Below are 17,705 nucleotides of genomic sequence, written 5' to 3'. Positions count from 1 at the left end.
GGGATATGTTAAAACTTTAATCTTACATTTCTTTAAAGCATAAAGCAGATACAAAAATGATAGAATATCTAAGGCTGAAATAATCTACAAAACAAAGGCTGGGCTAAACTAATTGTAACTAAGCTTTGAGTTCAGAACATACCCCAAACAAGAATGTTTGAAGAACATAAATACAGTGTCTTGCAAGTACAGTAATGATAGCATCAGAAAATCCAAACTGATAGAGACAAGTGCATGTAACTGATGAAAGATCTTTATTTTATGGCTCAATTACAGCAATTAAATCCCATTTAATTACAAACTCAAATGCAGGCTCATTTTTTTTTCATATTTTCTGTGCAGATTTGGGGGATTTTTAATACCATGTTTAAAATGGATTTAAACATGGTAAAATGTCTTAAACAGAGCTCATAAGAGTAATATACTTTTATTGCCAGCAGGAAGCATTATGATATAAGCCCATATATTTAATAAACAAACACGCAAGAGGCTTGGGATGTGTAGGGTGTTTCCAATACAGCAGAAATCTGAAAAGTTCTAAGGGCACAGATTATGTGTGGGCCTGGGCCTTTTGATATGTAATACTTATACAAAAACTAATCCTCAATACATAACTGTGTAGGTCCATATCTGATATTGTTCTTATTTCCATAAGCCCATTACACATTTTTGCCTGAGATTATAAACAATAGACATCTATGCATGGATGTGGATATCTATTGGGGCCTAACATGATGGCTGAACACACATTGCCTGTAAAGTCATGCTGTCAAAGTTTGCTTGTATTAAAGCTACAGAGTTCAAAAAGCTACTTAAAGGAAAGAAAAACACAAATAAATGTAGCAAAGGACAGGGACTATTTAACTGATCTGATCAAAATAACAGACATCAGACAATGCAAAAGGATGAGTTTTACAGTTTGTTCATGCTTGATCACATTATGTCTACTCCCTCGTCAACATCCAAGCGTGCTAACACACACACGCACACGCTCACACGCACACACACAGACACACACAGACACACACACACACTGTCATTGTCACAGGTACACAGACCAGTAAATGACATTGAAGAAGAGAAAAGTGAATGGAAACAGAGCTCGAGCATAAAGATCAACCCGTTTAGCTGCAGATGGAATGACAGGTTTTGGTGGGGCAGGCTTCTTGTTGTTCTTGTTTTGTGATTTGCCAGCAGAATTTGTGACCTCTATGGGTTTGCCGTAACAATCGAAGTTGGAGAGTTCAAAATCACGTGGGAGAGAACCGACAATGCTGAAATCATTTGAGCGCAGATCAGATTTAGAAGTGCAAACCTTCTTGCAGCGGTTTTCTACAACCTAGATAAACATAAATACACAGGTAGGATAACACACACACACACACACACACACTCATATATATGCAAATACATGAAAGAAAAAGCATTATCTATCTATCTGTCAGTCTGTTTCTAATATGATTGGACGAGCATATTTCCAAGAGTGCTGTTTTAGTATGCACTGGGATGCTTCACTATTTGTATAAACTAGACAAAGTAACTAATCATATTGTGCCTAAAATGTAAGTTACTTGATTTTGTTTATAGAACTGTAATAGAACTCAAACCAAATCTATCATGATCACACATGGAAACGACATGGTGGTTCTGAATGTTCATGTGCCCAGAAATCGACCCCATATTGCTGAATTACTGACAAGAGTCATCCCCCATTAGACATTTTTGCATAAATACAAATGTGTTGCCCTTTCCCTGTGTTGCGCAAGCTATCTCCAAGACACGGTTCTGGTCCAATGGAAATCAGGAGGTATTTGTGTTCACATAAACAATGGTGAGTTTGATTCAGAAGTAGCATTTTTGCTATTAAATAACACTTTAACTTCACTGAAGTTTAGGTTTAGGGTTGGGGTTTGGGAATAGGGTTAATAAAAATTGGCATTCAAATTGACTGTATTACATAATTCACAACTAAAAATACAACTTGCGTATGGCGCCATCCTGTAGACATTTGACCTCAACAACACTTCTGGTTTCGGCCACTGAGGGGAGGACTTGTTCACCCAAAAATGAAAATTGTCTCTTCATCTATTCACCTTCATGCCATCCAAGATATGTTTGACTTTCTTTCATCTGCTGAACACAAACCATGATTTTTAGAAGAATATCTTGCTCAGTAGGTCCATACAATGCAAGTGAATGGTGGCTAGAACTTTGAAGGTCCAAAAAGCATAAAAAGGCAGTATAAAAGTAATCCATATGACTCCAGCGTTTAAATCCATATCTTCAGAAGTGATATAATAGGTGTGGCAGACAAACAGATCATTATATTTAAGCCCTTATTTACTATAAATCTCTTCTTTCACTTTCACATTCTTCTTCTTGTGTTTTGGTCGATTCATACTCCTCGTGCATATCGCCACCTTCTGGGCAAGAGGGAGAATTTATAGTAAAAACATGTTTTATATTAATATTAATCTGTTTGTCATCCACACAACAATATTGTTTATCATCATAATTAAAAAATATGGATTTAACCACTAAAGTTGTGTAGATTACCTTTATGCTGCCTTTTTTTTAGCTTTTTGGACCTTCAAAGTTTTTGGCCACTATTCACTTGCATTGTATGGACCAACAGCACTTAAATGTTCTTCTAAAAATCTTAATTTGTATTCAGCAGAAGAAAGAAAGTCATACACATCTAGGATGACATGAAAGTGAGTAAATTATGAGAGAATTTTCATTTTTGGGTGAGCTCTCCCTTTCACCATAAAATGGCGAAAAGGCCTTTTATCTAGTAAAAATAGCAATATATATGTCTTACTGAATAATTTAATCTGAAAAGTATAAAGAAATCTATCTTGATAAGAAGTGTGTGGACAATTTGTTCCCTTAAGTGTTATATGATGAATGTGTGACTGTAACACTATATCTCCATCTGAAGATGACATTTCTAGAGGTTACAACTGTAATCTCCAGGCAAGCCATTTCAGTCATCCTTACATGGCAAGACAATTTCTCTTAAATATTGCTTGTAATATGACCTTTACCCCTTACACACATATGCGAGTGCACATACACACACACTTGTGAACCCCTGTGCTGCTCTTCCATAGCTTCAGGCCACACTCCTGTCGGGTCACATTACCCTCAGTCCCCCAGAATCCTCTGCTCTTCTCTGCACCCATGTCCCACTGAGCGTGCTCAGAGCAGTAGACTCAATTACAGCCATTTCATCTCCCCATGCATCCATTAACACACATACATTCAACTTATATAAAGAGAAGACACACACACACCCCTAACATTCAGGAAACACACGCACTCTTTCAAAATAAAGAAAACACAGTCACAAAAATAGTATATATGCATGCACACACACTTTTCCTTCATAATGAGAGCTCTCACACGAATGCACACACACAGACACACACATTAATCTTATGCACATGCATACACACACACACTGACCTGTAGAGTGCTGACATGTATAGGTGTTCCTCCAGTGCCATTGACACTGTTCTTTTTGGCTGGTGTCTTGTTCTCTTTTTCTTTTTCTTCTTTTTCTTTTTCTTTCTGAGCCATCTTGACCTTCTCTGCTTCAATTCGTTTGGGACTGTTCAACATCACCTGTAACATGGTACAAAAACAGGGCAAATTGAACATGACATACTTCCATCCCATCATAATAATGTCCAAAACCAAAGAATATAATGACAAAATCCAGAAAATTAGACAGTTCTGGTCCTAATCTTATTGGACAAGTGGCGTTACACTGATACAAACACAGATACAATATTTATATCTCTCCAAGCTGTGATGCAATGGTTGGGCCTTTTTTTTGCTTTGTTTGGAACTATTTTCATTAGTAGAGCAAAAATACAACAAATAACTGGTCATATTGTGTCTAAAATGTAAGTTACTCAATATTAGATTTATAGAACTGTTTTATTAAATGTATAATTATATTTAATAATGTAAATTATGTAATTCTTTGAAGCAAGATCCATTATCTCGGGATTAAGTAAGTTTCCCTGTACTTAACCCTCTGGGGTCAGAAGGACGCGCCTGCGCATCCTGCTGGATTTTTTTGCCATTACAGCAGAAACAACATGAAATACTCCATCATTTTGGGACATACAGATAAGTGTAAGACATCATTAGAGACTATAAAGGGTCTACTTTTATTTGTGTACACTCACAATAACAACAAAACCTTGTGCTTTTGTAAAATAAAAAGGGTGTGCTTTCTGCTGTCTCTGTGTTCGTGAGCATATATCTGAAACACGTCACAAAAATGAACTGAAACTCCAGCTAAGAATACTTATCACACAAACATGAAACATATGTCGAAAGAAATCTTAAAATGTCTACTTTTTTAAAAAACAATTCAAATTTAAAACAAATATTCTCCTGCAATGTAATCTGTATGAAACAAAGCGATGTACAGTTTCTCCTGGCTCAGCTAATTATCCCTAATGTGATCACAACCACCAGCAGAGTGCGTTATTCATACGGTAATGTGCTGAGGCAATCAATGCAAATGGTAAATGCCCACGACTGTGCCTTAAAAACATCAAGTTAATCCACTTTTCTGCGCATTTGGAAGATGCCACGATACACAGGTGAGAAAGCTACTGGATAGTGACGAAGAGTTAACATTTTCCATTTGTATTTTGAAGAGAAACTTGATCCAGCCGAGGTTACAATTTCGGATGAGTAAGTCATTTAGTTTTACTTACATTAGTCGATATGCTATTTTATATAAACATGTACATATTTTACTAGTGGAACTGTTTCCAGACTTGCCAGCCAGGATTCAGAGTATTGAAATTTGAAATGTCATAATAGGCAAGTTTTATTTACATTTAAATGTTGTTTTGGCTAAAGCAGGCATTTAAATTGTATGCTGTATGATATAAATATTATATGTAATATGATATATATAATATGAATGTTTAGATTATATTTCACCTAGTGTTTATGCTGCCTCATTTTCACCAACAAAGCTTGTGCTTGCAAATATGTGTTCAGATGTAAATGTGTCAAATATGATGTAATTATGCCCATATTAGAAAATCAGCATATTATATTGATTTCTGAAGGATCATGTGACATTGAAGACTGCATGCTGAAAATTCAGCTTTGATCACAAATAGCATTTTACAATATATTCAAGGTCTAAAATTAAGTAAAGTCTTTATGTAAAGAAAATGTATAGTCAGATTACTTCTTTTAACTTAAAACTTGATTTTGATAATTAAGTCTCCTCACATTCATTCTCTTTCTTCCACATTCCTCATTGACAGGCCCAGGGGGTCTTTGTCTCCTCAGGTATGAATTACATCAATATTCATGTTAATTCAATTATTTTAAATAAAGACAACTTGAGGGAAACTAACATCCTACATCCACAAAAAAAATTACTTTGGGTCCAGTAAATGAAACCTAATGGAAAAACTTGTTCAGAAATGTTAGCTCTAAGAAATGTCAAGCATCATTAGTTTGCAGACAACGCTTGATACTTTTTTTTTATACAAATTTTTTATCCCCTTTTCTCACCAATTTGGCATGCCCAATTGACTCTACCCTCCCTAGCAACTTTTTGGTTGTTTAGGAGACGTGGCTGCAGTCACTCAGCAAACCCTTGATTCAAACTCATGACTCCAGGGGTGATAGTCAGCATCAATACTAGCTGAGCTACCCAGGCCCAAACGCTTGATACTTGATATTTTGTTATCTAATAAAGTGTGGTAAAAGTCTTTAAAATAAAAAATTACATAATCTGGGAGGTCACGTGAGGCCATGCAAGCAGCAGACATGTGAGTGACGAGCTCTGAGCACTTTGCTAGATTTTTTATTATTTTCATGTTAGAATCTGGTGAGATTCTATATACCCAGTTACATATTTGTTCTTTGAGGTAAACATGGCAAAGAAGTCAAAATCCTTGGGCACTGGATACGTTAAAAGACACTTATGTGCTCAAGATGAAACCTCTGATGGGCCTGCTGACCGGGGACTCTGATGGCATATGTGTGTAAGGGGTAAAGGTCATATTACAAGCAATATTTAAGAGAAATTGTCTTGCCATGTAAGGATGACTGAAATGGCTTGCCTGGTGATTACAGTTGTAACCTCTAGAAATGTCATCACCAGATGGAGATGGCACAGCGGGAGAAGAAATCCAGCGTCAACTGTCCAACACGTTTGTGATGGTGATGAAGGTTGTTGCTGGCTTGGAGGATCTTGCTGTAATAGGTTGATCGATTACGGCGATGGAAACAAAATTCTTAGAGTTGATTACAAGAGTGGCAGGTGTTGAGAAACAGATTGATTATCTGGAGTCATCGGAAAGGGAATTATCTGCTAATCCACTCGTGACCAAAGTAGACCTGGGAAACATTTTGGAAAAAGACAGGAGACAGGCCCCGATCAATTCTATCCAAATTTCTGAGATCAATCGATAAAGATCTCGTGTTGCGTGAGGCGAGGAGCAAAGTAAATCTTTCTTGGAAGAATCACAATATTTTCTTGTTCCCGGACTTTGCAAATTCAAAAAGAGAGAAACGCAATCAATTAAAAAAGTGTAAGAAACTCTTGCATCAAAGGAAGATCGCTTTTGCAATGATGTTTCCGGCCAAAATGAGAATAGAAACAAAGGATGGCCGCAAAGTATTTATGTGTCCCAAACAAGCACTCTCCTTCATAAATACAATGGAGTGAGTAAGCCATTTGGTGTTTCTTAGGTGAGTGGATTGACTTGCTGAACATGCACTCGATTGACTGAGGAAGCTGAGTGGCATTTTTGTTTCTGTTTGTGTTGGTTCCGCCTAGCGGCTGGAGTTTGTTTTGTAGAATATAATTTCTCCTTCTAGAAACTTTTGCATTGACAGAGCATTGCTGTTGTACTGGGGTTCCTAGCCAGACTGAGAGTAGAAGCTGGGGATGGCCACAAAATATCAACATGCCCACACAAAGGATGTTCTTTGTTGATGAACTGAGAATGTCATGGTGTATTTTTTTATGCGACCTCCATGTGAATTTGACTCTTGACCATCCGAGGAACCGGGACACCTGTTTTGTTTCTTTTTGTGCTGGTTCTGCCTAGTGGCTGGAGTTTGATTTGTATTTTATCACTGCTTCGGGACAGTTCTGGATGAATCTGTTCATTCCTTGTGCTTATGCCTCCTGTTGGCTGGAGTTTGTTTTGTGGAAAAGTTTTGTGGGACATTGGAATGATTACGTCATCTGCTACACTCATAAACAGCCGGCTCACTGAACACTTGTTTGTCTGTCCATGCAAACTGAATGGCTTTATATCGGTTGGTATATGTTTTGTGGAGAATCACACCTTCGAGATAGTTCTGTGAATTAATCTACATGTTATTTGTGTTTATTATGCCTATTGGCTTGGGTTTGTTTTACAAAGTATTTTCAGTTATGTAATTTTGCCTCACAGACTTTGTGCAGAAGCAGCGGACTTCAGAAATCCAATGGCAAAGTTGTCGCGGGGCTCTCATAGGTGTACATGGACCTTTTGAGGGATTGACACCGGTTGACGCTGTCGTGCGCGGTTAATGTGCATGTTTTTCTTTTTTCTATTTGTTTGGTTCTGGGGGATGTTCTGGTTTTGATTGTCATAATAAAGTGGGAATGTGGTCTTTATAATCTTGTTTTTGACACAATTTTTTTTTTTTCATCAAAATGTCAAATGATAATTTGAGTGGGTTATCTTTCTCAAAGTGGAATGTAAATGGTTGGGGCACCCCATAAAAAGAAGGAAGGTTATTTATTTTCTTAAGCTTAAGAAATATGACATAGTGTGTCTTCAAGAAACACATCTTTCCTTTACATCGGGAAGCTGACAAATTTGGGAAGATATGGGGTGGGCATGCTTCCTTTAGTGCTGTCTCAAGTAAAAGCAGGTCATTATATTGATAAATAAACATCTACAATTCAAATCTCTCAAACATATTAAAGATAAATAGGGGAGAATTGTTATTGTTTTAACAGAAATTCAGGGGCAAAGGTTGGCTTTGACTAATATTTACGTGCCTAATGTTGACGATCAGGGCTTTTTATTGATCTTAAAGGGATGTTGCAAACTGCTGGCACCCCTCATGATATAATATTGGGAGGAGACTTTAATCTTTTGATGGACACAGTCCTTGATCATAGTGAAGCAAAAGTGTGTAAGCCCACTAGAACAACACTGATGCTTCACAGGATGTGTAAAAATCTTGGTTTCGCAGATCTCTCTCTCTCTTTCGCACCACCATCCGCAGTCGGCCTTTATCCCTTTCAGAGGCTTAATTAGCCTGATAAAGGATCGGGTGTGCAGAATCACCACCCGACCCCGCCCTCCACCCTGTCACAGTCTGCTCTCACTACCCTCGATGGTGGGGTGGCCCATGGGTACACAGAGGTCCCTCAGGTGGGCAAAACGCTGCCAGCTGGCGGGATCGTCCAGCACTCCCCTCCAGGGACTGTTGGACTACGTTGTCTCTGGCGACCAAAGCCTACAGTGGTGCTGGACAGGCCGCCTCCATCCTGCATGCCATGGTCCTCCTGCAAGTACACCAGGCCAAGGCACTGAAAGAGCTGCACGTGGCTAGTCTTGATGCCAATGTGCTGCAGGAGCTGCCAAAGAAAGGCGGTGGGTTGCTGCCAATCTTGGACCTGCAAGTTCTGAACTGGGCCTTACACAGACTCCCATTCAAGATGCTGATACAGAAACACATTTTGACATGCGTCCGGCATCAAGATTGTTTTACACAGACACTTCCTACGGCTGGCTGGGTGTTTCGCTGGCATATAGCACCTTTCCCCTCCCCTGAGGCAAAAACGTGTGCTTTTACCCCCAGTCGAGTTCACAAAGTCGTGGACCCTGGATGTCCTTCCTCCCTAGCCCTGTGGCTCGCGAATTCGGCTAAAGATTTTGCAGCCAGACCCACTACGGGTACTAATATGCCCTGTACTGGGATAGGTACTCCACAGGTGCCGATTACTCCAGTAATCTCCTGTGATGTATTTTCCGAGGTACTTATTTGTTAATAAATGGGGTAATTATTTAGTGTTTTGGAGGGACACTCGGGGAGGAGATGTGGAGAGTGCAGTTTAGTTTAATTATGTATGTTTATTATTATTATTACACAAATTATATATATTATATTATAATGTGTGTGTGTGTGTTATTATGTGGGACCACAGGGGTGTTCGTTGGGGGTCAGGGTGGGATTGCATTAGTGGGGTTTGAATGTAAAATGTTGACACCTGGTATACAGTATGTGTTTGGTTTTTCTTTGTCATGTACATATGAATAAATAAAAAATGTTAATTACAAAAAATAATTACATAATCTTCTATCCATCTCACTATGTAACATTTTAAGTTGAATCAATCAAGTCATACAGTATCAGTGCTTAAATGATAACATTATTCAAGTGTTGAGAGATAACTGATCTATAAAAATGAAATATTATTATAGGTGTTCTCACAAATAATTAGCTAATACTTCAAATGTACCTATTCATTTAAAAGCAAGAGGTTTTATTTTATAATTCTAGTTCAGGTAACATTTGAGCACATTTTATATTTCTGTGTCTCAGCACAAAACTTCTATGTAAAATGTAATTGCCAAAATAATTCTGCTCCTGTGATGCGTGCATGCGCCAGAAGATTCCCTATTTTACAGGATTGATTCCTTAAATCCAGAGTTCTTCTATGGACATTGTAATAACATGTATATCTTTCATAGTTCAGGACTTGTGGTTGCTATTGTTGAGTTCAGCTTTCAGGCTTTGATAATCGATCTATTTTCTCCTCTCCTCTCGGAAAGAGTACATTTCTGTGTCATCATGTTCCCCATTCCTATTTAAGAAATAGCGACATTAGAAATTTTGGGTAAAGTAAAGTTTAATTTCCATAGTCAAAGTCACACACAGTGGGATATTAATAAACTATTGCTGAGCAGACAGATATCACACTGGAGTGACAGCACGTCGGTGTACTGCTTGGTATGGGATAAATGTACATGAGCAGAAAGCAGACTGGAAATCCCATACGTCACATCATAAAATATTTGTTGTGCAAATAACACACATGCACCTGAAAAACACTAATCCTAAATAAACACATTGCTTTGGAGGAGCTGGACTATAATGAGCTGTAAATGCTGTCCATGGTTCTGAACATGAATTGCAACAACATACACACTTATGTGTATTTTGTTGATAGCATTATTAGAAATACACGTACACAAACTGAACAGCTGCACAGTGCACCGAAGCAGCTGTGAAATCTGTAGTTCTGAAAAGTGCTGAGTCACAGAAACGTAGATCTTATTTTAGATAATAGCATGCAGCAGACATGTGCATACACACCTGAACTACAGCATATTCCACCAGTGAGGCAAAGCCATAGAGCAAACAAGCAATCATCCAGATATCAATAGCCTTCACGTAAGAGACCTTAGGAAGCTCAGATGCTAGAGATGTACACTCAGATGAGAGTGACAGAACGGACAGAATACCTACAGAGAGACAGATAGAGAGAGAGAGAGAGAGTAAGAGGGAACAATTCCTAATGTAGTATATTATAATATCATAGCATTATGACTAGAGGTCGACCGATAGTTGAAATTGCTGATACTGATAACTAAGATGCTGGAAAAGGCCGATAACTGATTAATCGCCAATAGTTTTTAAAATTGGTTAATAGATTTAATATGACTAGAGGACGACCGATAGTTGATTTTGCCGATACCAATAACTAAGGTGGTGGAAAAGGCGATAAATGATTATTTGGCCAATCCTTTTTAAAATCGATTAATAGAATGAAGATTATTATGACGGGCACAGTCATAGAGGCTACCAGATCCTAGATGCAGAAAAAATTCAGATTTGTGTCACAATGCAGGACTTTTAACTATATACAAGCCTAAAACCCACCAGGGACTCTTATTCTGAAATACAATTTTAGAGACAATGTATGTACTGACATGTTAGATTTCCATATAGTCGCAGTTTTCTTTGCATGCCGTCGCTTCAAGTTAGAACATTTGATTAGGTGTAAGTGATTGGTTTTTTTTCACCTCTAGAGGCCACTGTTAAACCGTAGAACCAAGCTGTTCTAACTGTAGAACCCTGCAGTGTCGGCCACAGAGGAACACAAAGGAATTAAAACTATCGGCTTTGATTTTTGCCGATACCAACAATTCAAAAAAGCAACAACTGGCACATATAAATCGGTAAAACCGATATATCGGTCTACCTCTGATTATGACATATACCAATGAAAGCTCTAAGGTTGCAACTGACCTGGGAGTGACAGCCATCCCTGGAATGGATAGATGAACAAATGAGAGAAAGGAATGACATAGAGATGGTGCCTATGAGAGGAGGAATATGGATGAGAAAGATGACAGGAAAAACAGGTTGGATTTTGGGTAATCATGGGAATGACTGAAAGAGGGAAGTTAAAATGTGTAAGAAGGAAGATTTGTATCCTTTTTTTTTAGCACTTTTTTTTCTGGGTTTGCTGTTTCACCAACCTTATAAATAACCCTTATAAATTTTTGTGGTACTAAGATTATTGAAAGCTTAGGCAAAACAAAATTTAGATAGATTTCAATACATTATATTTAAGCCATAAATATACATGTACTGTATATATTTAATTAGATTTATTTTTATTTTAAATTTATTTATTTGGTTGTTTCGCCTAGGGAGCATTATGAATTTTAAAAACTGAAAGAGAAGAGAGAGATTGAGTATTGTCTTTTCATAATTTTAAAAGACCACTCTTCATTTTTTTTTTTTTTTCGTTAAAATGAAGACTCCAATCATATCAGTATCCTTATAAAAGCTGTTTTATTCTACAAGGAGAGGGTCCATGTTAGAATCACATGACCAGCCGAATACTACTTGCTTAATCTCAGTAACCGTCCTGTTATTTGACAAATTCACTTACTGATTAAAGTAATCATGACTGACTGTGAATACTACATTTCTACAGTGGCATCTGAAATGAAAATTTATACATTTTAAATTATGCTGCAGACAAACCGCTAGATGTCAGTGTAAGTCCAAGAAGACACACAGACAAAAGTTACAGAGTGCACCTTTAAAAGCTAATTTAAGTTACTAGTATTTACTTTAGATCACCCAAAAAATCCACGGTGCGTATCAGTGAGACGGTCGGAGTTCACTTGGAGTGCTCACATAATGGTAAATGGTAAATGGTCTGCACTTAAATAGCGCTTTTATTAACCTTAGAGGTTACCAAAGCGCTTTACACTGTGTCCCAATCACCCATCCACACTCACATACACACACCAATGGCGGCAGAGCGGCCATGCAAGGCGCTAGCCTGCCATTGGGAGCAACTCGGGGTTCAGTGTCTTGCTCAAGGACACTTCGGCATGTGGAGCTGTGTGGGCCGGGAATCAAACTACCAACCCTGCGATTGGTGGCCGATCCGCTCTACCATCTGAGCCACAGCCGCCACCAATAATGCAATTAAGTTGAAAAATAAGACACAAAATAACATAGTTCATGGCATATATTCTCTTTTCCCTTAAACGCATACCTCGGTTCTTTAGTGACCCAAGACCTCATTCCACCCCCTATACCTCATTCATTTTTTGGAGTTGTGCCCACACCTCTTTAGTATTCATCAATCTCTCTCTTATAAATAGTGTTACATAAAAAATGCCAACATTTAAAAATAAACAAGTAATAATATTAATAATAATAATGTTTTAAGTACCAAAAGTTTATAGGGTAATTAGAGACCCTAGGTATGTAGAATTTTGTTTGTTTGTTTGTTTTTTGCACTTCCATAAATTATATTTTTATGATTATTTCATATCTTTATGTTCCCTATCTGTCACTCACTCGACGTTGTGTCGGTGAGTTGGCACTAGGGGTCGCTCCTGCGGAGCCCAGACATCTCTGATCTTGAGAAAAGGCCAATGGAAATTGGCGTGTGGAATTTGCATGCCACTCCCTATAAAAGGAGTGGCGCTGCAAAAACACATCAGATATCTTCTTTGGAGCTGAGTGAGCAAGTTCACAGAGCTGAATTCCTCTGCCGCCTCCATTCATCTCTCTACGCTGTTGGATCTACGGCGCATTCCAGCGGTCCTCCCCTCACACACCACGGTTGTGCTGAGCAAATACCCCTGGGCGCTTCAGTGAACAACTTTGTTTATATATATATATATATATATATTTATACCTACGTATACATACATATATATATATATAAACACATAAAAGAGTTTAATTTCCTCTAAAAGAGTGGTGCAAATGAAAAACGTCGTTTTCAAGATGCCTTTTTCGTTTGTGTATGTTTCCTGGTTGCGATCGTTACCTCTTCGCTTCCCTCGCGGCCCGGTGATCGATCCCGGGGCTCCGAGCACCGCTTACGGCCACGCCCCGCCTCCCCGTAACTTTCTTCCCAGAAGTGCATGATGAGCACACTTGGTCGCTGCGGGCACCTTTTACTGCCCAAACCCGGTTCGTTCTCTCTCACTACCCTCGACGGTGGGGCAGGTTGGTAAGGCGATCGTGGTGCACTTGTGCCCGCAGAACGCCGCCACCTGGTGGAGCCGTCCGAGTCTCCCATCCACGGCCCGTGGGTTTACGTCGTCACTCACGACTGAGACTACAGTGCCACTGGACAGGCCGCCTCCGCCCTGCACACCACGGCTCTCCAGCAAGTGCACCAAGACGTGGCGCTCAAAGAATTGCACGAGGGTAGTTCTGACCCGAGATTTATGCAGTGACTGGTCTTGCCCTCTGAGCGATGATGGTCACGGCGTGGTCTCTCAGGCAGGTGATGTCCACCTTGGTCAAACCAGTTTGGCCTATTTGGCGGCACCATAGAGGATTTCGCCCAGCAATCCTCAGTGGTTAAATGGCAGACGGGGACCATTCAACACATCCTGCCCCCACGCGATGCAATGTCTCTCACCACCGTCTGTTTGTTGCCAAGGGCGTCCCCCTGCGGCAACAACACTAGCTCCACCACAGCACGCCCCAGTAGGCTGGCCCCGGCGTCGAGCCACCCGCAGAAAGCAGATGCCATTCGTCTCATGGCCGGTCGCAAAGAACCCAAGAAAGGCTTCAAAGCGTTCCCCGAGACGGGCAGTCCAGGAAGTAGGAGAGCCGCTGCACAGGAGCTGGTAAGAACACCACTCCTTCCCCTCGTTATCACGACCACTGTTTTTCTGTCTGGCAGGCATGGCGTGCCCAGCTTTGGCAAAAATCCGCCCCTGTTGTGATGGTCTCCATGGGCTACGAGGATGAAAATCTTCCTGTCCTGTCCCAGGCTGTTCCAGGAACGGTCACAAGGAGCCAGGTAAGTGCTTTGATGTCTCTAGACTCAGCACCTCGGGCTCTGCCCCGTCGTGTTGGTTAATAAGGACCGTCCGACTCGGCTATGCGATTAAGTTCGCCAGGCCCCCGCCCAGATTCAACGGCATCCACTCCACTGCAGTGGGAGGCGAGAATGCCGCTGCCTTGCGCGCGATCACCTCCCTTCTTCAAAAGGACGCAATAGAGCCTGTCCCTCCAGCCGGGGTGAAGAAGGGGTTTTACAGCCCCTACTTCATCGCTCGCAGTCAGTGCTGAACTGTCTGCATGTGTTCAGACAGAACACGTTGGTCCCACTTAAATCCTTTTAGAGGCTCCTGGGGCATATGGCATCCTCAGCGACGGTCATGCCACTTGGGTTGATGCATATTCCACATCACAGACCACTTCAGCACTGGCTACAGACCCGAGTCGAGAAACGAGCATGGTGCCACGGCACACACCATGTCCTTGTCACACAGGCTTGCTGCCATTTTTTCAGCCCCTGGTCAGAACGTTCCTACAGGCAGGAATTCCCCTAGGCCAGGTCCCCAGGCACGTAGTGGTTACAACAGATGCCTCCCAACGAGGCTGGGGCGCCAAATGCAATGGGCATTCAGTCGTCGGCCCTTGGACCGGCCTGTGACTGTCTTGCCCTGAGGAGGCTATTGCCGTTGATCCAGAGCAAGCATGTGTTGATCCGGACAGGCAACACAGAGACGATTGCGTACATCAGCCCCCAAGGAGACCTACACTCTCGTCGAATGTCACAACTCGCCTGTTGTCTCCTCCTTTGGAGTCCACAGCGGCTCAAGTCGCTGCAAGCCACCCACATCCCAGGCCACCTCAACAGCACAGTGGACACCCCATGAACCACCCGCCCCCGACACACTTGCTTGCTTCCCCCAAATTGGATGATGACTTCGCCGCTGCATCGGAGAGTGTTACAGCGGCGTCTGATGCTGATGACTCGTCTGGGCTGCCACCTTCGGGTCTGCTCACCCAGTCTGACGCTGACGCGCAGATGTCCGCTATGCTAAGCCATGCCCCCCCCGTTCCGTTCTTCCCGGATGATAAGCTGACGTGTCGTGGAGGGGAACTTTTACTGCCCGGAACCGACCCCTCCGCTCGTCCGCTCTCACTACCCTGGATGGCGGGGCAGCCCAAGGGTACACGGAGGTCCCCCAGGTGGACAGAGCAGTTGCGATCCACTTGTGTCACGAGAACGGTGCCACCTGGCGGGACCGCCCGTTACTCCCCTCCAGAGCCTGTAGAATGACGGCATCACTGAACTTGAAAGTCTACAGCGCCATCGGACAAGCCGCTTCCGACCTGCATGCCATGGCTCTCCCATCTCCAGAATCCCTTCCAGGACCAGGAAAGCTCCAAAGTGCTCCTGAGATGGGCGACCCAGGCAGCCAGATGTTCGCTCTGCTGTCCCCCGGTGGAGGGCCGGGAGGAGAATCCTTGTTTCATTGCACCCACATTCACAATAAAGAGCGATTTCCTTACTTCCTGGGTCATCCAGACAGTGCGTGCCGTTCTCACGGCACCCCGGCCCCAAAACTCTACAGTCCTGGCTCCCCGGATGCAGTTACCTCGCTGAAGAGTTCCGAAGACGCCTCTCTAGGACCTCTTCCTCAGTCTCTAACCCACCTCCTGCCGAGAGCCTTTTCTCAGCACCCAAGCCTCGGGAGGCTCTTCTGCCTCCCGACGTGCTATTACCTGCACCCCCCACTGCAAAGCCCCACCATGTGCGTCAAAAGCAATCACTTTCACTTCCCAATCCATCGTGCTGGCTGGCCATGACCATCCGACTTGGCTATGCGATTCAGTTCACCCGGCTCCCGCCTCGTTTCAGAGGTGTTCGCTCCACTTCCGTGCACGGCGAGAAAGCCAGCACCTTATGAGCAGAGATCACAAACTTGCTCCTGAAGGATGCGATAGAGCCCGTCCCTCCAGCCGAGATGGAGAAGGGTTTCTACAGCCCTTACTTCATCATACCCAAAAAAAGTGGCGAGTGCAACCAATCTTGGACCTGCGAGTTCTCAGCAGGGCCTTACACAGACTCCCGTTCAAAATGCTCAAGCAGAAACAGATTCTTACCTGCATTTGACAGCTAAATTGGTAGACCTGAAGGACGCATACTTCCATGTCTCCATTCTGCCTCGACACTGACCCTTCATGGGGTTCGACGGCCAGGCGTATCAGTACAAGGTCCTCCCCTTCAGACTGTCGCTGTCCCCTCGTGTCTTCACGAAGATCGCAGAGGCAGCTCTTGCCCCACTAAGGGAAGTGGGCATCCGCATACTCAACTACTTCGACGACTGGCTCATCCTGGCTCACTCTCGAGAGTTACTGTGCACTCACAGGGACTAGGTGCTCAGGCACCTCAGCCGTCTAGGGCTTCAGGTCAACTGGGAAAAGAGCAAGCTCGTCCCGGTTCAGAGCGTCTCTTTTCTAGGCATGGAGTTAGACTCAGTCTCAATGACAGCGCATCTCACCAAAGAGCGCGCTCAGTCAGTGCTCAGGTGCCTCGCTCTCTTTGAGCCCGGCACAGCGATCCCTCTAAAACAATTCCAGAGGCTCCTGGGGCATATGGCATACTCAGCCGCGGCCGCACCGCTCGGGTTGATGCATATGAGACCGCTTCAGCACTGGCTACAGACTCGAGTCCCGAGATGGGCATGGCGCCAGGGCACATACCGTGTGACAATCACCCCTTCTTGCCGTCAGACTTTCAACCCTTGGACAGATCTCTGCGGACCGGAGTCCCTTTGCAGAAGGTGTCCAGATTTGTCGTGGTGACCACAGACACTTCTTGACAGGGTTGGGGTGCCGTGTGCAATGGGAACGCTGCCGCTGGCATTTGGACAGGACCCCGGCAGCATTGGCACATCAACTGCCTAGAGTTGTTGGCTGTTTCTCCCACTAATCTGGGGCAAGCACGTCTTGATCCATTCAGACAGCACCGTGACGGTATTGTACATAAATCGCCAAGGCGGCGTGCGCTCTTGTCATATGTTACATCTCGCCCGCCATCGCCTCCTTTGGAGACAGCAGCGACTCAGGTCACTGCGCGCCACTCACATCCCTGGCAACCGCAACACGACGGCGGACGTGCTGTCGTGGCAGGTTTCGCCCAGCGGAGAGTGGAGGCTCCACCCCCAGGTGGTACAGCTTATATGGGGCCAATTCCGCAAGGCACAGATAGATCTCTTTGCCTCCCAAGACAACTTCCACTGGTACTCCCTGACAGGAGCTCCTCTCGGGACAGACGCGCTGGCACACAGCTGGCCCCGGGGGCTGTGCAAGTTCGCATTTCCCCCAGACTTCTTGCAGGGAGGACG

The 17,705-nt window shown here is 42.9% G+C and overlaps 1 protein-coding gene across 4 annotated transcripts in view; it reads right to left on the bottom strand.

The window, feature by feature from the left end:
* Positions 1–268: 268 nt before the first annotated feature.
* Positions 269–17,705, bottom strand: part of glrba (glycine receptor, beta a) — a 69,912-nt gene continuing 52,475 nt past the window's right edge. For all 4 annotated transcript variants that reach the window (XM_052127225.1, XM_052127228.1, XM_052127226.1 and 1 more), the window contains 3 exons: positions 10,381–10,529; positions 3,469–3,627; positions 269–1,339 (listed from right to left, as the gene is read on the bottom strand). In XM_052127225.1, coding sequence (XP_051983185.1) covers positions 1,043–1,339; positions 3,469–3,627; positions 10,381–10,529 — 605 coding nt within the window. In that variant the 3' untranslated portion in view covers positions 269–1,042. The remainder of the gene's footprint in view (positions 1,340–3,468; positions 3,628–10,380; positions 10,530–17,705) is intronic.

Source organism: Xyrauchen texanus, chromosome 5, assembly GCF_025860055.1.
Source record: "Xyrauchen texanus isolate HMW12.3.18 chromosome 5, RBS_HiC_50CHRs, whole genome shotgun sequence".
Lineage (NCBI taxonomy): Eukaryota > Metazoa > Chordata > Actinopteri > Cypriniformes > Catostomidae > Xyrauchen > Xyrauchen texanus.
This window is presented reverse-complemented; position numbering and strand designations above follow the sequence as displayed.